Genomic DNA, 23211 nt, shown 5'->3' with positions numbered 1-23211 from the left:
TATTTTGGAATTCAATAAAAGGAGTTTTAAAAAACTGTATCTCACCCGTAACTATGTGAAACGGTATTTCACATCTTCAGCCAACTCGGTCGCGAAGAAAAAGACATTGAAAATCAGGGTGCGTGCATGAGTGTGCGGGTGAAGGAGCAGCAGGAGTGTGTGTGTGCGTTTCAAAAAACAAAGGGTTTGTTTGTGTGGGTTCAACATGGGGTCCCATCTGTAGAGAATCGTTTGAAATCCCAAAGTTTGAACTATCCAGCATATGGCCTGTCAAGGTATCGGCCGACCGCCCGGGGTTAAACCAGGATATCTAATCAACGCCCCCCAGGACCCCCCAAACAAAACGCATGACAGAACGGTTCTTTGAATTCACAGCCTTTTGGTCTAAAGCAAACATACAGTTGTTTGCATACAGGCTATCTCTCGAAACTCATTCCGTACTTTAACAAGTTAGGGACAGAACGTCTATTTTTAACAAGTTTAGCACGGCTTTAGCGCAAACCCAAAGGCCCGAATATTTAACTGCCAGGACAGATAGCATAGGCTGTAAAGCCCTCCTAATGGATATTTCTGGAGGTGAGTAAATGAGAAGAATATTTTAAGATTTGTTTGAATATTATTGTAATAACAAACCCCGAGTTATTTGGGTATTTCAGGCCAAAGGCCAATATGTGTTAAAAAGTGTATATATATCGTATAACGGTTAATATTGTCTAACGGTGGCTAGAGTCCCAAACCTTTACGCAGCTTTTACACGGTTTACCTGATCTGGAACAACATGAGGGGGATACACACTCTCAAAAATCAGGCAGTCAGTCGCCATCAGACTTTTTTCGTTGTAAGTCCTTACAATTAAACACATACCCAAGAATATTTATATATAAAAAATAGTGTGTACTATTTTAAAAACGATTTTATGTATTTACAGTCGACATACCGCCAAGAATGATAAAGGATTCGTTATGGACAGCGGACACGAGTGACATGGATGCAATTCTACCGTTCTGTACGCGCGTTTTTTCAAACTCACCGGGAACGTCCACCCCCTCACGACATATTCCAGACCCCAACAGGCAACGCACAACTGTGGCCCAAGTACATTGCTCAGATTCAACCCCACCCGAAAAGTACGGCTGGGCCGGGAACTTGAGGCTTCGCGAGCAGGCGCTCCAAGGACATGGTATGAGACCATTATACGTTTATGTTATGTGTTATACGTCTTTTTATTAGTTATACCTCTTTTGATAGAATATGTTAAAACAAGGACAAATAATGTTTTTTCAGACTGCCCGGAGACAGACCCTGCAGAATCGGGAACGCTAGCTGAAAAAAGCCCAGAGCCCTCGGTATCAGCAATTCGTCAGAACAAGCGCCAAAAAAGCCTAGGTATTTTAACGATGTATTGTTAATATATATATATTATTAGACCTGAAATGTATTTGACATTTTATGTATCTAACATATTTTATATTTAATAACGTAATTTTGTATGTATTATTTTCATTCAGACTCAGCCCCGGCGAAAAACGGCACAGACGGACACATACACCTAGAGCTGGGGGATTCCGGCGCCCCGAACATTCCCGATGAAACAACCGATAGACCTGTTTTTAATGACATTTCAGATGTTGACGACCAGCTTTTCTGTGATGCGGCCAACCTTATCGACCCCGTCAATTCTACGGCATCAGTACCTGCAGTAGAACAAGAAAGGTTTTTCACATTATTTTCCAGGGCTTTGAAATCAAGGAATGTTTTGCTATACAAACGAGTGGGTGATTTAATTGAGAGACAGTACAGAGACGATATGTTATTCTGGCATAGAACAATTCCCCGCATGTTAAACAGCAAACCCATTAAAAAACGCAAATACAGACGCTAAAATCATACATGTAACCACCCATCATTCCCGAAAGACCCAAAAACGCACATCCTTAATTATCCAAATGGCCGAACTACAGAAACAAGGTGAGACAGTTGAAAGCCTCTTAGCGCAGATCCCGCCAGAACTCTTAGAAGTTATTACACGTATGAACGAGTCTGGGGTGTGCGATGAAAGCATATTATCCCAGATTCCAGCCGAACTCCTAGAAATGATTAATCGCATGAACGAGTCAGGGGGGCCCGATGAAAACCTGTTATCACAGATTCCCGAAGCCCTCATAACCTTAATTAATCGTCTGAACGAGAGTCAGACATTTTCGGCCCCGGCAACCCCAACAGAGATAGACCAACCAATATCGCCCAGGTCCGTAGAGTCTGAAACGCCACAAGATGTTTTTGGGGAATTGGAAAATTGTCTAATACATCTGGCGGGAGATGGTCTTGATAGACGTGTCCGGGTTGTGTACCGGAATAAATTCAACAATACAGAGATTCGACAGTTTTTCAATTTCCTATGGGTGAATCAGAATCTTGACTATGCGTTGTTTTACATGATGATAACGGACACTCTGAACGATCTGTTAGAGACGGCTAGAGATTATGGCGAACCACGGGATGTTCTACAGTTGGAACTTTGTGGAGATAGTCTGCATAACACAGTATCTCTTATTTTACCCAATGGCGAAGCAGATCTTGAACAATTTACCGCGCTGCTAGAACGACTTGTTCAGTCAAATTTTGCCATCATAGCCGATCGAACCCTCGAGCTTGTAGTTCAAATAATACGTCAACCCCAGGGGGGTGGTGGGCAGAGAAGGAAGCTTGATAGCCTAATGCAATCGGAAATCCTAAGCAATAAAAGGGCCTACCTCATAAACGTTCACAATCCCGATAATAAACTATGTTTTGCAATAGGCCTAGCGCATTTACTTAACCCAGGATGTACTGATCTGACGGCATTGCAAAAGGCTAGAGAGATCCAAACGGGGGTGGGTCTCGGTATACATGAGGGGGTTGCTTTTTCCGACATATTCAAATTTGAAAACCTTCTGAATATCAAGATTGTGGTTTTGTACCACAGTAGAGCTAATGCATCTCTCTTGAAGTTCCAAAACACCCCCCAACCGCACCCGCAGATTCTGTATTTTTATGTGCAAAACGAACATTACTACGCCATTACCAACATCACGGCGTTCCTCGGGACCCCCTATGTGTGTCCATCATGCCATACCGGCTACACCCGAAAGGGGGGGCACTCGTGCCGTTATAACTGTTCGGTATGTCAAGATGCAGAGTGCCCAATGCAACCCTTAAACTTGACACCCTGTGCTGATTGCCACCGCACATGTCGTTCGACCTACTGTTACGCTAAACACAAAATTGAAACATGGCACCCTAAGGCCTGTAAATCTGTAAGCATTTGTGCCATTAACAAGAAATGCCCAAAATGTCATTGCAATTACAACCTTAAAATAGATAGCCCTAAACCACATGTGTGTGGAATCATTCATTGTCCAATCTGTAAAGGGCCTTTGAAAAGCAGAGACGCTGAAGTGGTTCAAGAAGTGCCACACGAGTGTTATATTCAACCCTTGGCTGAAGATGAACATTCAGAGAAATATGTGTTCTATGATTTTGAGACAAATCAGCAATCGGGGGATCATTTGCCTATTTTTGTATCTACCATGACATTCAAGGGGGAAAAGTGGTCTGCAGAAGGATCCAATTGTGCACTACTCTTTCTAAAACATTTTAGAAAGCCACAGTACAGAAACTTTACGTTTATAGCCCACAATGCTAGAGCCTACGATTCTTACCTGCTTCTGAATCCCTTGATACAGCAAGGCGTGGCACCCTGGGTCATAGCTCAAGGTAGTAAAATCTTGTGTTTTGTAGACCCAGCCTTCAACCAGAGATACATTGACAGTGTAAGCTTCTTACCCATGCGATTGGCTCAAATGCCAGAGGCCTTGGGTTTTGAAAACTCTGTGAAAGGCTGGTTCCCCCACTTCTTCACATCTGATGAGAATCTACATTATGTCGGATCATATCCCAGCCCTGAAATGTACGGGTGTGATCAAATGTCTCCCAAAGAGCGTGAGAGATTCATGACGTGGTACGAGACAGTAAGACATGGCACCTTTGATTTCCATAAAGAGATGGAATCATACTGTGACAATGATGTGGTTATACTTCGTGAAGGATGCCTCAGATTCAGAGAAGAGGTAATCAAAGATGCAGGTATTGACCCCTGGAGTTGTACAACTATTGCATCGGCATGCATGAAAACCTATCGTACACACTATTTGCCGCCCGCTTCAATAGCCATTCCCTCGCCTGACAACTACCGACGCCAATTCAAGTCATACTCTAGTGGGTCCATTCAATGGTTAGAGTATATGGCCCAGGATAAAGACATTTTTATTCAACATGCTTTGAATCGAGGGGAGAAGGCATTTGGCTCTTACCATGTAGATGGCTACACACAGATTGACGGGGTTGAGACCGCGTATGAGTACAACGGTTGTTTCTTCCATGGTTGCAAATCTTGCTTTGTGCCCCAGACCCTGTGTGTCCTAACCCAAAAGACTTTTGGGGAAATGTACCAAGAGTTTCAAGACAAAGTTGATTCTTTACAGGCTACTTACGGTCTAAAAGTGGTTGTTTTGTGGGAGCACGAATGGACAGCCCTCAAAAAGTCTGATCCTAATGTTCAAGCCTTCCTTTCCAGCTTTGAAACCCCTGAGCCCCTGGAACCGCGCCAGGCCTTGTATGGCGGCCGTACCAATGCTTTGACATTGCGGTATGTAGCGCAACCCGACGAGACAATAGGCTATGTAGATTTTACATCCCTTTATCCTCATGTAATGAGTTCCTCATGCTATCCTATAGGGCATCCAGAAATTATTCATCGGGATTTTGACTTACCCCAAAACTATTTTGGTCTGATCAAAGCAACAGTCTACCCTCCTAGGGGTTTGTTTATACCTGTGTTGCCTTACAGGGGCCCTCAAGGAAAACTTTTCTTTCCCCTTTGTCGCACATGCAGTGAAAACATACAGCAAACCCCATGTGATCACTCAGATCAAGAAAGAGCCCTGACAGGGGTGTGGGTCACAGTTGAATTCTCTAAGGCTTTAGAGATGGGGTATCGTGTGGCCAAAATCATTGAAGTATGGAACTTTACCAAGAAATCAGACACTCTTTTTAAAGAGTACATCAAAACCTTCTTGAGATGTAAGCAAATGGCTTCAGGCTATCCTGCATCGGTCACAGATCAAGAGAGTAAAGACAGGTACATTCAAGACTATCACGACAGAGAAGGCATCCTTCTTGACCCTGACAGAATAGAGGTCAACAAAACCAAACGAAATGTGTCGAAATTGTACTTAAACTCGCTTTGGGGCAAATTAGCGCAGAGGTGTAATATGCTAACAACGTCGATTATTAAAGACCCGGAAGAATTTTTGGAATTTGTTTTTTCGGACCAATACGAAATTTCACATTTTTCATTCTTGAGTCAAGACATTGCCTTGGTGCAATGGCGACGTAACAAGAAGTGGGTTCTACCTCCGGGTAATGTAAATGTGTTTCTTGCAGCATTTACCACGGCCTATGGCCGACTTGAACTGTACAAGCTCATGGAGCAGCTTCAGAGGCGGGTTCTTTACCACGACACAGACTCTGTGGTCTATGTAAGCAAACCGGGGGATTGGAGCCCCCCACTCAGCAACTATCTGGGTGGCTTAACGAGTGAACTCGCAGAGGGTGACCATATCACCGAATGGTCCTCCTGTGGTCCTAAAAGCTATGCTTTTAGAACTAAGGACAATCACGTGGTTTTGAAAGCCAAAGGCGTGACTCAAAACTATGAAAATGCCCCGCGTGTAAACTTGGAATCAATCACACGCTTGGTCGAGGGGTTCCTAAATGACAGGAATAGTGACTTGGAGATTTTGAGCTCCTACAAAAAGATTGTTAGAGATAAAAAGGGCTTCCATCTGAGGAATGCCCCACTCACTAAAAGATTCAGGGTTGTCTATGACAAGAGAAGGCTTTTGCCTGACGGGACCACATTGGCTACTGACTTATGCTACATGCAGCAGGGTGTCAGGCGTGACTCAAAACTATGAAAATGCCCCGCGTGTAAAACTTTGAATCAGTCACACGCTTGGTCGAGGGGTGCCTAAATGACAGGAATAGTGACTTGGAGATTTTGAGCTCCTACAAAAAAAAAAAAAAAGATTGTTAGGTCTAAAAAAGGGCTTCCATCTGAGGAAGGCCCCCACTTACTAAAAGCTTCAGGGTTGTCTATGACGAGAGACTGCTTTTTGCCTGACTGGACCACATTGTCCCTTTGGCTACAGACTTATGCTACAAGCTACAGGGTGTCTTAAAGCTTAAGATATAATGACTGCTGTAGAAGGTTTTGACCCCCGGTTGCAACTACCATTTTCGGCCTTAATCGCAGGGCCTTCGAATAGTGGTAAAACTTGTTTTGTAAAAAGTATTTTAGAGAATTCTGAACATGTGTTATCTCAAAAACCTGATAATGTTGTGTGGTGTTATTCTTGTTATCAACCTCTGTATGATGAATTGTTGAAGACAATAAAAATCAAGTTTGTTGAAGGAATACCTGATTCCCTGTCTGATGATGAACTTTTACCTCCTCATAAAAACAATCTGCTGGTTTTGGACGATATGCTATTTGCAGGTAGCGAACATCCTGAAATTGCCCGAGCATTTACCCAATATACTCATCATAGAAACCTGTCTGTGCTTTACTTGGTGCAGAATGTGTTTCACCAAGGTAAAAATAGCCGCACCATCAGTTTGAACGCCAATTACATGGTTTTGTTCAAAAATCCTAGAGACAAACTACAAATTAACACTCTAGCTCAGCAGATGTACCCGGGAAGGAAATCCTACTTTATGGAGAGCTACGAGGACGCTACCAAAGCGCCATTTTCTTATTTAATCGTGGATTTAAAAGCAAATACTCCAGAACACCTTAGGCTACGAACAGGTCTGTTTCCGTGGGAGTGGCCGGCTGCGTACATACCTAAAAAGTAACCGCTATGTCTCTGCGTTTAAAAAGAAACTTGCCCCTCTTGAGAAGCCTAGTTGGGGCTACATCTAATGAACGGAAGGCCATCTTGGGTCACTGTTCTTCAGATCTAATATTATCCCTATGTGAGATTGCTTTGAATCTTCTCAAAGGACGCATTCCACTCACCCTGACACAATTGAAAAAATTAAAGAGACAAAAGACCGCGATCAAGCTCTTTGCCAATAAAAGGGTCAGTCTTCAAAAGAAACGACATAGCATACAACAGTCTGGGGGTTTTCTTCTACCTTTACTAAGTATAGCCGTGCCCTTCATCACCAGCCTTATTGCAGCCCGACGTGGGGGTTGAACACATAGGGTGATGGCCAATAAAATGTATCTGGTGCCACAACAAGAGTTGGATAGACTTAAAAAACAAGTGCAGGGTCCCGAAAATATCAGACAAACAGCTGAAAATGATTTGGATACGGCCATGAAGGATATTTTGAATCAAAAAGGCTTGAACCCCTATGATAAGGTCCAAAAATACACAAACCTCTTGCAAAGGTATTTGTCCTTGGTGAAACAAGGGGAGAGAGAGACAGGCCATTTAACTATTTCCCTACAGGACCCTTTAAAAGATGACGAGCCTAGCGAGAGCCACGCCCCTGTAATGCCGGTACCTGTGAGCTTAACGTCTGAAGCTCAAACGCCTGTTGAAGATAAAGTTATGCATGACATGTTAGCCCATGTTCCGGCACGTAACAGGAAAAATGTTAGCTACATTATGAACAAGCTAAAAGACTCAAAGGGGGCAGCTACTTGGAACGACAAAGGAGAGTTTATCCTTCAGGGCTCGCTTGTCAAAGGTTCCCATATGCTGGACTTGCTTAAAAGTACCACATCTGCCCACAAGGTTGCTGATGACCGAAGACCTCCAGGATGGCTTCAGTTTCTTAAGGCCCTGGCCATCCTCAACATACCCCTCTCGGGTGTACCCAACTATAAGACTCGTCAACAGATTCACTCTTTAAAACACACACCTTCAACGAAATACAGCACCCCTAAAGACGCCCCAAAACCCTCGCATCCTTATGAAATGAATGACGATAACCCATTTACCCCCCTGAACGCCTCCGGACCTTTCCCTAATCCCGATCTCTCTGGGTGGTTAGACTTTTGAATGACTTTTGAATGACTATGATTAAATTCAATAAATTTTATTTGAAAAAATAAGCAATTTAACATTTGTGGCATTCTTGAAACATTTGACGTGAGCATACGCCTTGATTACACGTTCTTAAATGATACACATTTGAACACTTTTGATATTTTCTAACAAAACAAGCTACAACTTTATCATTACTTCTTAAATCATCCTTATAAAGAGACATAACATCTTCAAAAGAAACTCCCCGGGCTCTTTGGCATAGATAGAATACACAGTGGTGACCGCATGTTGTGGAAAGGTTATCTTGCACCTGTTTGGTGTTGTAGTATATCTTTGAGCCGTTTTTGGTCAAAAATTCTTTAATAGATTTAGGGAAATGTGAAAAACCCGGGGGAAAGCCATAGGAATCAAAAAAAGTTGAGATTTTTCTTCCTCCTTCCGATTCTAATGTCACAGCTAGCCAATGTTCACCCGGCATGTGTTTAGGATGGGTATTGACAATAAACATGGCAGGCCGCACCATCCATTTCTCCATAGGTAATTCATCACAAGCCAACACGCCGCAAAATTGTTTTCCAATCAGTCGGCTCATGAGCCCTTCCAACTCTTGGGTATTCATGTCTTTGCTCAACGATCCTTAATAATAATCTACTAAAACCTGTCTTCGGCTATTCACCTCCAAGATTGAATCAGAGCAGGCATAAACAATCATGCTAACGGTACAGGCTAAAGGTGTACGGAAACGCATCTCCAGCCTGAGGTTACCTTGGGACACCACCGAAAGATTTCCCGAGGTGTCATCATCAGGGGATAAATTGAAAGCATACATTGTGTAACCCTCTGCAAAATCATTTCTGTCAATAGGTAAAGAGAGATCTTTTAGATGCCTCCCGGTAGCCAGGAATAGATTGTAAAATTCTCGCACAGATATGTTGTTATTAAATTGCGGTTGGAAAGCCTTAGCAGGGACCTGACGTCCGTCCTGACACAGAGCTACATACTCTGCATTGAAGTGTTGAAAATTAAATGGGTTTTTATTTAAGCTGCCCGTATTGGAGGCGTGATCAACCAAACCTATAACCACATATCGCGGTAAAGGCCCTAGAAATAGGTTTTCTTGACTGCAGATTCTGCTGCCCACAGGTATGCTAAAGGTTTTCATGGTAATTCTTTGGAGAGGGTAAAGGGCATTTCCTTTCATCAAAGCCTGTGAGTGACCCAGACGAACGGCCGGAGATACAGACACTTTTTTAATAAAAAGCGTGGCCCCCAACACTTTTAAGCTAAAGTCCCCGTCCGTTGCAGACATTAGGCAAAACTCATCCTTGGCCCTGGTTAATTTTAGTCTTAAATCAACCGCATTTAAGAGTAAACGTTCTTGAAAGAAAATGTCAGAGTGTATAGGGCCTAGCAGATGAAACTCTCGAGATTCTGCACAGTAGCGAGCCCGTGCCTCCAGTCCTTTATTTGCACCGGTGGATGGGTCTGTCGATTCCATAGAGGCTCCTGCAGTATCCTTGCTAAACAGCCCTGCGCTGAATTGGGTCTTGAGCGTGTCTTCCGAGTAGTTGAGTAAACATTCCATGATGGCCCGGTATGGGTATGTGGCACTGCTTTGACTGATTAGACGTTCCCCCAAAGTCACATCCACTTGGGAGAAGATGGTGGCCGCGGGGTAATTAATGAGACTCACTTTGGCATCGTTTGCAATATCAGTACCGTCTCTTTTGGTCACTTTTAGACGCAAATGCACCAAGGTGTTGTTGAGGTCCAGATAGTTGTCACCGTGGCCTGGTATAAAAAACTCTATGGGCCCGTTGTCTGTAATGGCAGAGAGTGGGGCTATCTCCACATAACTGGACCTCTCTACTGAATGTTGGGTTAAGGGGGCCGTGAAAAGATCGAGCTCTGTCTTTATAGCTTCAGAGGACATGCGGTGTAAAAGAGCCATGTTGCTTGTTCTTTTAGAAAATACTTCCGAGTATTCTTTTTACCGTTTTTGGTCCAGACCTCCTCACTTTACCCCGTCTTTGACTAACTGAGTTTCTTTCAACCGTTAACCTCCGTTTTTTAGGCGCAGGCCTGCGCCTTATACCCGGAGGCCTCTTTTTCGTTCTTCGAGACAACATCATCAACCCTGAGCCTTCTTGACTCTCGACATCTGGTGACGCCCTTCGGGTCATAGCATTGGCTACAACCTCACTTACTATATTTTTTGCTGCTGATTTTAAATGCGGTTTGGCTATGCTGAGGCCTCTCTTCATAAACGGTAAAACCATCCTAAAGAGGTTACGAAATATACCTCCTATCCCCGAACCATACATGGTGGGGGAACCATAATAGCCGGGTAACCCATTACCCACCTGATCAACATAGTATGAGACATACCGGTTAGGGTCGAGATGTCGGTGTTCCATAATTTTAATTTAAATGTCTTATATAAAATATATAATACTTATATATGTAGAGAGGTTTTGGTGGGTCTAAAGTGGATTTTTACAATCGTTTTACCATAAGTAAATTCAATGTTTTCGTTCTGATCCGTTTTAAGCTCAACAAGAATGTTTTCAATATATTTCTTGCTTACAGGTACGTAGTGTGGCTTGTCGTAGGTGACAGTGACTATGTCCCCATCCTTTCCGTCTATATGAACCGTTCTCAGGAGTGGCACACAGCTGTCTCCGACCCTTTGATAGGATATGATGTCGGTATACACAAATATGTTGTAAAATCCTGCATGTATATCCGCGGGGAATGGGAATAATTTATCGGTCACATACGTCCATTTATCGGGACCCATCCCCAAAATGTATGCTAGATTACCGCCGGTCTTTATCCCCCCGGAAGCATCTCCTGAGATTTGTACACGTTTATGTATAGGGTTGTACAACAGGAATATTTCCATCCTGTTCTGCGATAGGCGTTCATTCAACTCGGAGACGATCCTGTCTACGGTTCTATAGAACCCTTTTTTAACCTTAATAAGTTTTGCAGGTTCCGATAACTTTTTGAAATAAAAATCCCGGTCCTTATCTTTGATATTATACCAACTATGGGGGTATGTAATCTCGCTGAGACCTACTTCCCAGGCCTCGGATAACTCTATAGGCTTTGGAAAATTGGTTGTATAATTCGAACTCTGATTATTACGATATATATGTGCGGACGCATTACTGGGGAGAGTCAGGTAGAAGCCGCTGTGTTCCATTATGCACTCCGGTGTACACACGACTGAGGCTGTATTTTATCATGCCTGGGGGTTTAAATTAACCCCGAGGCCTCCACCACATCCTGCTCTAATACCCAGCTGTTGAATTTTTGGGGCCAGTTTTTCCAGCGGACCAACACCCATTTTTGACCCTTTTCTCTCTTTTGAGCTAGAATCTCCTCCACGTGGAACACTTTGTCTTTACCCACCTGTACCTTCTGTAATTCCTTCTCATAAAAAGATCCCTCTATAATTTCCCCGTCATAATCTTTTAATGTGTAGACCGGGGGTATGCGCGGCAGACATTCTGTAATCGTGAAAAGCTCGGCACTGTATCCTTGCATGTATCTTTTATCGAAAACACCCCTCAACTTGGATATGCGAACCAAGTCCCCCACAGCGAATTTAAAATTAATTTTTCTCTTACGGCGAAGGGGGAGCAAACCATACAGATTTTTAAAGACTTGAAAAGAGTTTTCCGAAGAGACCTCGGAGGGTTTCATCCTTATACTCTTATGATAACTATTGTTATACCCCATTACTAAATCTTGAACTATATCGATATATCTATGCGTGTTGTGCGCTGTAAAATAGCGCCACATGCGCTCCTTCAGAGTTCTGTTAAAGCGTTCAACAACGGAAGCTTTCAAATCTGAGCCAGTAGCAAAATGTATTATATTGTGCTTTTTCATGAGTTTCTGAAAAGTCTTATTAAAAAATTCTTTTCCGCCATCAGTCTGCACTTTCTTCGGGGCGCCTCCTTCCTTCAAGATAGATTCAAAGGCCCTGGTCACTTCTGCACCACCCTTATTTTTTAAGACCCTGACAAAAGCTATTTTAGAGAAAATATCTATAACCGTTAGCATGTAGCGATTTCCCTCATTTTTATCTGCAAGGGCCTGCATGTCACATAGATCCGCCTGAAATTGGGACATTGGTTGGGTAGAAAAAACTCTATTTCTGGGAAAATGTTTTCTTACGGGTTTATGCAGAGTGTGTGCATCCTGCTCTGATAGCCACTCGTTTACTTTAGCATCGCTTAACCGGCTACCTGTTTCTTCGGCTATAGCTCTCTGTAAACGTTCCTTACCCCCATAAGCCCCCGGGTTAGCGGGATTATAGTAAATGTTTTTCAACATCTGCTCTGCCATCCTTCTTGCCTCTCTGAGGTACAATAACGTTAATGAGCCACTTTCAAATAACGACAACAGTTCAATTTCATTTTGGGGGTTTTTATTTTCAAGAAAACATGTCTTACGCATACAGACAATTCAGAATTCGTTGCAGGATACATGTCCCCGCTTTCTCAATGACCGCATCATGCAAAACCCGGTATATTTGGTTGAGATTAACAGGTTTGTTTCGCTGAATTTTTACAACACACACATCCGCTATAAAAGTATATAAACAACAAATATGATACATGTTACAATTAAATGGTGTTTCAAACAAATCAAGTAAAATCTTAGACAAGGTTGTTTCTAGTTCTTCAGAATCACCACCAAGCCGGGTTACCATTTGTGTCCATTGTAGATACTCGCCCGCATGTCGTACATGATTCATGATTTGTTCCATTTTCAACACCCTCTCTACATTAGTCCCGGAATTGTGGGTTGTGTAGAACGATACATTGTTCACTTTATTTTCAATAATTTGATGCATAACAATTGTAAGTTCTCTCAAAAGAAAAAATGTGTTTAATCTATCTAACCTCGTATACACATAGTTACCCATTGCTCTACATCTAAATAACAAAAATGTCACTCGGTCTCTTGGGGTTTATCGAGCCAGAAAGTCATCACGTCAGCCACCACAGCCTCCCGGTATTTGTTATCGTCCACCAGGGTGTGTCGGATTTCTTTGAGTTTCTCGTGGATGTGAATCGCCTCCTTCAGTTCGTGTAGGAATGCCTCGGTTACCCCGTAAACTCTGGGGATAGACGGCACAAGGCCCATAGCCTCCAGGGCTCTGACCAGCGATGGTATTAACCGGCAGGACCAAAGTCTTTTCACCAGCGCCTCAAAATTGTTGAAGAAGTAGTATCTTGGGGGGTCGTATAGGCAGGGATGCCGGCGCTGGCTGGGGTGATTAATCTCACAACCGATGCATTTTTCTCGTATATATTCTCCAATCACCACGTCTAAAAGCGTGGCTACAGAGGCTTTGATGGTGTCCACAAAAATAGTACTGACCACCCCATCAAACACGTCCTCAGGCTGTGTACATGTAGGGGGTGTCGAGGGTCTTGCCAGGGGGGAGTAGAATGTAGGGCTGCGCGGTATACAGGCCTTAGTGTCGGCCTCCCATGACGTTTCGGAGTTCTGGTATGCGTTAGGAATATCCATGGTTAATGCGTAGGTTAAGAACTGTAGGTTTTAAAGGAACCTCCTTTTATTGTTGAACCAGCCCCGGGGGTATCTGGGCGTGGTTAACTACGCAGTTTACCTAGTTTTCTTCGGGGACTGCCCATTCTGACGATGTACCTTCTTGGGGCTGCTTTGCGTCGTAATCCTCCGGATTCGTATAGATTATGCACTTCTTTAGCCGAACAATGCTCTGCCGCTGTTGGCTCTGTACAAACAGAGCGTCCAACACATCCAACATTTTCAATTCCAATAAAGGCCAACTTTTAAAGGGAATAAGCATTCGAAGCCTAAAATCACCGACCAAACCTCCATCCCTGATGTTTTGTTTGCGGATTTCCTCGGTGCTGATATAGAACTCCACGCAGCCACAGGGACGGCCATTCTTTCTCTGTATTTTCACCCGGTGAAATACTCTTCCAGAGGGGTCCGGGGTACCTTCCCAACGGGTCTCGTAGCCTGTGAACACGCTGTAACCCTTGGTGAGACGGCTCAATTCGGGACACAAAACCTGGCGAAAAACAGTCCAGTCTTCAACCCCATAGGCCACTCCTAATGTCTGGGCGGTATATTCTTCTCCTTCGGCTACCGTATAGAGCTTCACGCTACAGGCCAAGTAATCAAACAGATACCCCCATTGCTGGCCGTTAGACATCGGCACTTCATCTTTCAGCGCAGTTGCGGGCGGTATCTGGGTTCTATACACATTTAGAAACCGCTTTTTTGGAGCATCGTATATTGCAGCTGTATACTTTGCCCTTTCTCTATGTTTCAGACGCGGTCCTGCTTCAGTTGCTACAGTCATCACAGCTTTGCCACTGATCACAAAATCCATGTTTAAAAAAATAGCGTTTACGGTTCTTGGTTCACAAACCTTGTTCTGGACATTTATAAGGCATATGCCCAGGACATTCCGGATTCATCAGATACACATATGGGCGATACATCTGGGGGGTCATACCCGGTCCAAAAGTTCAAACACAACAACCACAGTTCAACCAGGCCCCTAGACATCCATCAACTGGACTACTTCAAAGGATGACATAGAGATCTGAAATAACACAAAATAACACGTGACCACAGGAACAGGGGGGACGGGGAGGGGGCACATATTCGGACACGCAAAGGTCAAAATGACGTAAGGTCATCAATCAATCATTTTGACGCGTGCCGTCTACTTTAATCTCTCTGGAAAGATTTGTTTCTCTTTTGGTCCATTCAACAACAGAGCGATACGAACCTTGTTTCAGCAGGATGTTGTATCTATACTTTATGTCATGCCTTATTGGAATGGATTTATTGATAATATCTGTTGGAAAAAAGTTTGGATGTTGCCACATACATTATTGTGTGTTGTTAACAAAATTAAGGAAGTTTCCGTTAAAATTATTCATAAATATTATCCTGCCAACCACTATATGAAGAAGTTTAAGGAAAACATCAACTCAAATTGCTCCTTTTGTAATGACCACCCAGAAACAGTGTTGCATCTTTTTTGGCATTGTATGCATGTAAGAAAACTGTGGCAAGACATCAGTAGGTTTATAATTGAACACATTTATGAAGATTTTACACTATTGTGGAGAGATGTACTGTTTGGATTCTTTACATACAATAGAAATAAGCTGAAACATTTTTATGTAATTCATTTCATTATTCTTTTGGCCAAATTTCATATACACAAATGTAAATTTACAAACAGAAAACCACATTTTCGTACCCTACAAAAAGAAATTGAACTGTATTTTAAGACGGTTAAATGCTCTACTAACAAAAAATAATTGTAAGTATATGTATGTCCCTTAGGTCCTTGTATAATTGTAATGTGATATTGTACCCCCTAGCTTGATTTTCCATTTGTAATCTATGTATGCTTGTGTTCCCTCATGTGCTTTATGTATTGATTTGTTGTTAATTAAAATAAATACAATTAAAACAATTATTTAAAAGTTCCAATGCAGCCAATTTTATCTCGATATCAAACCATTTAAGGACCTTACTGTGAATGTTTTAAATTCAAATGGTCAAAAATAAACAATGTACTTCTTAGCAAAGAGCAATTTCTCAAGCAATAATTTTGCTAGGACTGTGAGTGGGAGATGAAAACTAGCTGTTATTTGCAGAGGTTTGGTACTCTTTCTTATTAATATATTAACACATTTACAAGGTAGGCCAAAATCCACCTAAACAGGCAACAATTTCAGGTCTCTTACACTAAAAGAACATTATCGTTTTCACAATTTCACAGTATTATTTCCAACAAATAGTGTGAAAATATTTATCAAACACAGGAAAATCTAATTTTTTGACTGCACTGGGCCTTTAAGAAATAATGGAATAACATATATACTGTAGATGTTTGAGTGAGTAACGTTGCTGATTAATAATTAATCTGCTTGCCAACATGTTTTTATGTAGATTACAAGTGGCCTATTTTATCTTCTAAGCTTAAACTCCCCCTGTGACATAATTATAGATGGAAAAACAATCTGCCTATTTTAATGTATATGACCACAATGAGACAGTACATGTAGGAGAGGTTGTTCTACTTTCTAAACTGAGCTAAGTCCTGTTTCTATCCCCTCCCTTTCAGAGGAATGAAGACAGAACATTTAATCTGTTTAAATAAACGTCTGCCTAGGAACATAATGCTGGTCACATGAACCAGTCAGTTAGATGGAGAAAGAATGAGTTTGACAAACAAATAGGGATTTAACTGGCATGGATGAGTAGAGGCATCATCAAAGTAAGCTAATAAACAACTATTGAGAGTTGTGTTATGAGGCAGAGACCGTTTCACAGTGACTATGTCTTCCAGATAATTTTATGCAAAATAAAGTGCAATGTCTCAATTGTTTTTGTTCTCAGAATATGCAACCAGCTCCAGTCTCCAGTCGGAGGACTGGGCTCTCAACATGGACATCTGTGACATCATCAACGAGACAGAGGAGGGGTGTGTATCCTCTGACATAATGGACTGTTTTTTTCCTTTGACAGCTTACTGTATTCTTCTTTTGTTGTCTGAAGTTGATTGTTTACCTACAATGATTACAGGCCTAGAGATTCATACAAAGCAATAAAGAAGAGGATTGTTGGAAACAAGAACTTCAGAGAGGTCATGCTGGCATTGACTGTGAGTGTCACATTTACCTCTCTCATTCACCATACTTTTTCCTTTTCTTCATGAACTTGTAACCTAACTTTCTTTCTCTCTCCATCTCTCTTATGTCATGTTGGTTTTCAGGTGCTGGAAGCGTGTGTGAAGAACTGTGGCCACAGGTTCCATGTCCTAGTCTCAACCAGGGAGTTTGTTGAGGGGGTTCTTGTCAGGGCCATCTTACCCAAGAACAATCCCCCTCTGGTCCTGCATGACCGGGTGCTCAGCCTTATACAGGTGAGAGATGGCATTGGTACTCATACCTTCAGTAAGTCACAGAGCTGTGTTGGAATTGACAGCTAGCTATTGTCGGGTGTGTGCTGTTTTATGATGTGTGTTTGTCTATTGTTCAGGCATGGGCAGACGCATTCCGCAGCTCGCCAGCTCTGACGGGCGTGGTCTCTGTGTACGAGGACCTGAGACGGAAAGGGCTGGAGTTTCCCATGACTGAACTGGACGGATACTCCCCCATTCACACTCCAAATAGGGTATACCTTCAAACAATGACTGGTGAAAATGCATGCATTTCCTCAATGACAAATACAGATCACAACTTTCTGCAAAACCTCTCTAAAGCTGTTTTAACTCCCTACTCCCTAACACTAGTCTCTAACTCAATTGGTCCCTGTGCTCTGTCCACCAGACTGTGCCTGATAACGGGCCTATTGTCACTGTATCTGCTGCACCCTCATCCCCCAGGCCTGTCCCCATATCACCACAGCTTCCTGCATCCCAACAGAGCGAGCACAGACCCCTCACCTTCACACCTTATCAGGTGATTGGAATGCTCCCGTCATACAGGGGCCTCTAAAATGGCATGGCTTTTATTTTAGTAACACAATCTTTTGCATGCAGGCTGAATTCACTCCAGGGCATTACTTTAAAATCCAATTACCTTGTGCACTGTGGATGTTTCAGTTACTTGTTTCACATTCAGAATGTATAATAAAAGTTGATACTTTACAGTATTATGCCAACCCCACCCCACACAGTTTAGCATATGAGTGCTGATGCCATTGACTCCTATTCCAGGTTAAAAAGTTGAAGACCGACCTGGGAGTGGTTCGAGGTAACCTTTCAGTGATGTCAGATATGATGTCTCAACTGGATCCAGCAACAGCTAAGCATTCAGACACAGAGCTGCTTCAGGTTAGTTGGTTCACTCGCTGGGCTCTCTCTATGACTGTCCAACCATGGCTGTGACACATGTCATCTGTTTGTATCCATCTCTCTTTTGTCCGTTGCTGTCTTTTTGCTGACTCTCTGTATCTCCTGCTCTCTCTCTCTGTCAGTAGGAGTTGCATGCAGCATGTAAAGACATGCAGGATAAGATAATGGAGCTGGTCCCAAGACTCAGTGAGGAGAAACTGACAGAGGAGCTGCTGGTTGCCAATGATGAAATCAATGCCACATTCACTCGCTACCAGAGGTATTGTCCTAAATGATCAACATCAGATACAGTCAATAATTCCTGCTGTGATAGCAGTATGATTTTCATTATTTCCTTTCCAGGTTTCAGAGACAAAGAGCTACACTGCAGGTAAGTGTTTTTTCTTAAGGATCTGTGGTCCTTTACCCTTATCACAAATGCATGTTTGGATGAGGTATGTACTGTTCAACTTCCCAATTTTCTCAATCACCTAGAGCCCGACCTACGTCAACCTTATTGACCTCAGTGCAGCAATCAAGCCTGGTGTTACAGCTCCCACCCACAGCCAGCTCAGCCGATCAACAGTGGACACGGTGTCTAGTCAGATGACAGGACTCCGTAAGTAACTACAGTGTTCCTCGATAGAGGTTCTCAATGTGTCCCTATAGTACAATTCATTCTCTTAACCCTGTTTTCCACATAGGTATGAGGGAATTTGATGAATTTGCACAGAACAGGAGCATCTCACAGACACAACCGAGACCGAGGTAATAGACAGCTCCAACAAAAGTCCAGGTTTTGCTTTCATGGTAGAATGGATTGTTCAGACTCATAGCAAGAGTGAGAGGGAGCTTACTAAAGCAGGTCTCTAAAGCAGGTGTCAACACTTTCTCATGGCTTAGTACTGTATAACAAATGGACTAGTCCTGTGGTTGTCTTGTCAATCCCTGGCTTGTTTAGGTTACAAGTCCTGCTCCAGCTAAGCTGGTGCACTAGTCAAGACTGGAAGTGAACCTGGCTGGCTCAAGATATTTGTGCCATTCATTCTGTCAATAAGGATTATGAATGGAGTCTGACATGAACTGCAAGCTTACATGGCTAGTGAGAAAACTGTGCAAACATTTGCAATACATTTCTCCTCTGTATTTGGTTTTCTAATAAAGTTGTTCGTACTTTGGCCAATGGTTACTTGTGGAGATGGCTATTATTCTACTACTGTATGTACACTGTAAACTGCATCATTTTCTAAGCAGTGAAATGTGTGTTTTAGTGAGCGAAATGAAGGTGTTGCCGACAGTCTGGCTCAAGCACAAAACACCAGATTACAGAACACTGGAACGGTCAGTAACCCCAGAATGATTTAACCCAGGACAGATTTGAAAGGATGTTTGTTTAGGAAGGGCATTGCTTGTGTCCATGGAGTCCTTATGCCCTGTGGAGTGTTACTAAGTGTCACTAATATGTACAATAACCCTTTGTCTTAGTTCATGTGTAGGTCTACCCTCTACCCTTTATATGTTTAAGCAATGTTCTCTGTGTCCTGCCACAATTTCACATGCAAAATTGGCACTTTTGTTAGTGCTATAAGATTGTCTGTCTGTGTCTCTGTTTTGTCTCCTTGTTCATAACCCAATGGTTTTGTGTTATGGCATGCACCCAATGGTTTTGTGTTATGGCATACCGCTATCTTTGTTCATATATAAATGTCTATCTGTGTAAAGGGTGACAGCCCAGACTCCACCCCCTCAGCTCCACGACACAGTTTGATTGGATGATGGAAAAGGGAATGGTGGGTCTGATTGGCTGGCACAGTGCCATTCCTTTTGCATTCTACCCCTGGGGCTTATGCTGGGATGTTTTGCATTCAAGCATGTTTAGTGTGTATTTAATGAATGATTGTTTCCTTTCCGTTTTGTACTGAGATGGTTGTATGATCTTTTTTCTGATGTGCCTGATCTGATTATTTTTTTTCCTACTTTGATTTTTGCATTCATGTTTTATAAGTGTTCATTTCTGAAACTGATAGATGGTGTGTATTGGCACATCTTAAAGGGATACTTCTGGATTTTGGCAATACATTTTGGCAATGAGGCCCTTTATCTACTTCACCAGAGTCAGATGAACTCGTTAACACCATTTGTGTCCAAAATGGCCTCATTGCAAAAATCCCCAAGTATCCCTTTTAAATCATGACTCTAAAATATTACTATGTTTGCTAATTTACTCTACTCTGTTCTGTTTTCCCTGCCATAACTTTGGTGGTGGATGGATCCCTTGTTTCCCCGTCTAAAATAAACTGGTTTCAATCAGAATACTAGGGGTCAGCATGCTTGAATGGTGGTTATTTGTAGATTGCCCAAGAAAATCTAAAGGTACTCTAGAGTCTGACGGTCACAAGAAAACAGTGGCTTACAGTACATCCTGACAGTAACCTCTTGCCTAACTCCCCCAGATCCCTTTGAGTCAGACGTCTGTGATGGATGACATTGAGAAGTGGCTGGATGTGGACGAGGTGGGTCACTGTTAGCATTCACTCAATGTCATGGTATACAAGCAGAATCCAACTTGGTTCCATGTTATACCAGTGCCAGTCCTAATTTGGTTTTATGGACTATACATAGTATACAGTAATTGAAAATGCCTGCATGGTGCTTTACCCCAGCAAATGTAACATTCCTGAATTTTTGAACATATTCAATTTTGTTTGGACATTTGACTGTTGACGTGACCATAAGTCATGGCTTTCATGTGTGTCACAGGAGGACGACATGGCTGATTCAGAGGGTGTGACAAGTGAGGGTGAGCTTCTATTTCTTAATTCCTCATCCACTCCCTGGGTATCGCTATGTAGATCCAACAACAGTTTAGTTTGCTTCCTTTTACTATTACAAAGTCCTGAGTAATCCTTTTTGAGACCAAAAAAGCCCGCCTAAGGCTCCTTCTCCCTCCTTTTAGAGTTTGACAGGTTTCTGGCAGAAAGAGTGAGAGCAGCGGAGCGACTCCCGTCCCTGAAAGCTTCTTCTCGTGACGACAACTACTCCGAGTCATAGGCCAAGCCGCAACCTGTCACATAACCAATGCCATTTTCCCAAATAGTGTGAGAGGACTGAACTGGATGAATGTATGATTGGCACATACAGTGAGTAAATGACTGGTGGGAACAACAACTCCTGACAATAGGGTTGTGCTACTGACACTCAGGTACACTACAGAACTACTTTATGTTCAACTCTCCTGGGTTAAGGTCTTCATCTAGTATGTTTAATGTATATTTTTATGTTAAGGCTAAATTAACTTGGACCAAGTGTTTTTAACTTACACTAAAAGAGTGCTTTATGATAAGAACTTAAGTCGTCCCGTGCCACTGTATATGGATATCCAGCAGAGGAGGCGGGTGGGAGGAGCTATAGGAGGATTGGCTTATTATATTGGCTGGAATGGAATTCAGTGGAATGGAGTCAAACTTGTGGTTTCCTTATGTTTGGTACTGTTCCATTATTCCATTCTAGACATTATAATGAGCTCATCCTCCTATAGCTCCTACCACCAGCCTCCTCTGGTATGGCTGCGGATACAAACATTTGCACAATGATTGAGTTTAATTCCTGTTACATTTCTTAGAAGAGAATGGAATATGCCCAATATTTTCAGATGAACATTGAATGGTGTGCATTCCAGAAAATCCAGGCATGATAAACACAATGTTAGTAGATTGCAATAAGCTATAATTAGGGGAAATGAATTATGTGATGCTCATGATGAATCTCATTTGTAATACAGGACACTTTTTTTAGGAAGAGCAATACAAACGTAATTGTTTCTGGAGTACTTGAAGTTTATCAAATGTTACACAATGTCATGATGAATTACTGTAACATTAAACACAGGTGAAGTCTTAAAAATAGTTTGTTTTTATTCACTCTGAGAGATGGGTGCTCAGCGTGTGGGCTGATTTCATGGTTCTGCAAATATGACTGATTTCTGTGATTGAATAACACAGGTTTTACACGGAACAGCGAAGGGCTGAGAGGAGCTCCAAACAGCTGTGGCAAGGGGAAGTTGAACTGTATGTTTTTTCCTAATACAAGGAATTGATATCCCAAGTTCAACATTTTAAAAAACGAACGTGCCTAAAACCAAAGTATGGAAGAGGCAATTTAGAAATGCGTTGTGAAGCATAAACTAGGCCAATGTTTGGTTCTCTGAAATACTGCATTTTGATCTGTAAATCTATTCTGCATGGTATCTAAACTATACTGAACTAAAACATAATTGACCATTTCAATAATTTTACTGAGTTACAATTCATGAAATAAATGTAATTAGGCCCTAATCTATGGATATCACATGACTGGGCAGGGGCGCAACCATGGTTGGGCCTGGGAGGGCAAAGGTCCGCTTGGGAGCTAGGCCCAATGATTATCTGGCTAGAGCTCTGGTGGACCTTCTTGCATGCTGTTTGCATGTTCCCTCAAATGGAGAACTCTGTGGCATTGTGTTGTTTGACAAAACTACACATGTTTGTGTCCTGACACATCAACCTGTAAAGGGAGACAGAGATACTCATGATATTTTGTATTCAACAATCAGAGACCTAATAGGTTATTAGCTGCAAACTACACCGCTTGAATACAAGAGCTGGAAAAAAATATTAATTTGAATCAGGCCTCCAATCTGCCCTTTCTTGAAGAACTGTAGTATTCAGTGTTATGTCTATCTACTACAAGTACCCATTATTCTGTCTCCCACAGGAGTGTATGTGATTGGGTTCTCCTACCCAGTGGTACCAAAGGGCAAAGCCAGAATCCGGGTTCAGATCTCAGCGGCCCACACTGACCAGGACATTGACCACGCTGTGGATGCTTTCATACAGACAGGCAGGAAGCATGGAGTTCTGCCTTAAATAGAAGAACTCGTGGATAATTTTGCTGCCAATAAGAAAGTTAAAAAGACAAGGAGCTTGCAGAGTTTGGACTGCGGTTACAGGTTACACAGGAGGCCTATGAATGACAGTGCGACAATGATAATTTATTACATACAGGGTAATGTATTACAGATTAAGCTCAATTGCGGTCAATACTATTTGTGTTTTGTGTTGCAATTGAATGAATAAAATACTTTTGTTAACAAACGTTGGTATTTTCCAATGGAGCTAGCTAGATATGGTTGTAATACTGGGTAAGCTAGAAGATATTTTAAAGTATTGCTTTTATTTCGAACAATAAACGTGT

At 42.3% G+C, this 23211-nt stretch overlaps 1 protein-coding gene across 5 annotated transcripts in view; it reads left to right on the top strand.

The window, feature by feature from the left end:
• LOC139422274 (target of Myb1 membrane trafficking protein-like) overlaps nucleotides 1-21882 on the top strand; it is a 27282-nt gene extending 5400 nt beyond the window's left edge. For 3 of the 5 annotated variants that reach the window (XM_071173455.1, XM_071173456.1, XM_071173457.1), the window contains exons 2-15: nucleotides 16542-16626; nucleotides 16728-16806; nucleotides 16918-17067; nucleotides 17184-17318; nucleotides 17474-17605; nucleotides 17863-17979; nucleotides 18126-18259; nucleotides 18343-18370; nucleotides 18475-18598; nucleotides 18684-18747; nucleotides 19251-19320; nucleotides 20433-20492; nucleotides 20740-20779; nucleotides 20936-21882. In XM_071173455.1, the coding sequence (XP_071029556.1) occupies nucleotides 16542-16626; nucleotides 16728-16806; nucleotides 16918-17067; nucleotides 17184-17318; nucleotides 17474-17605; nucleotides 17863-17979; nucleotides 18126-18259; nucleotides 18343-18370; nucleotides 18475-18598; nucleotides 18684-18747; nucleotides 19251-19320; nucleotides 20433-20492; nucleotides 20740-20779; nucleotides 20936-21030 (1313 nt within the window). In that variant the 3' untranslated portion in view covers nucleotides 21031-21882. The remainder of the gene's footprint in view (nucleotides 1-16541; nucleotides 16627-16727; nucleotides 16807-16917; nucleotides 17068-17183; nucleotides 17319-17473; nucleotides 17606-17862; nucleotides 17980-18125; nucleotides 18260-18342; nucleotides 18371-18474; nucleotides 18599-18683; nucleotides 18748-19250; nucleotides 19321-20432; nucleotides 20493-20739; nucleotides 20780-20935) is intronic. The other 2 variants (XR_011635717.1, XM_071173458.1) reach the window with 2 other exon arrangements.
• The last annotated feature ends 1329 nt before the right edge of the window (nucleotides 21883-23211 follow it).

This window comes from Oncorhynchus clarkii, chromosome 12, assembly GCF_045791955.1.
Source record: "Oncorhynchus clarkii lewisi isolate Uvic-CL-2024 chromosome 12, UVic_Ocla_1.0, whole genome shotgun sequence".
In the NCBI taxonomy this organism is placed as follows: Eukaryota; Metazoa; Chordata; class Actinopteri; order Salmoniformes; family Salmonidae; genus Oncorhynchus; species Oncorhynchus clarkii.
The sequence above is the reverse complement of the archived record's forward strand: the minus strand, read 5'-3'. Positions and strand labels throughout refer to the sequence as shown.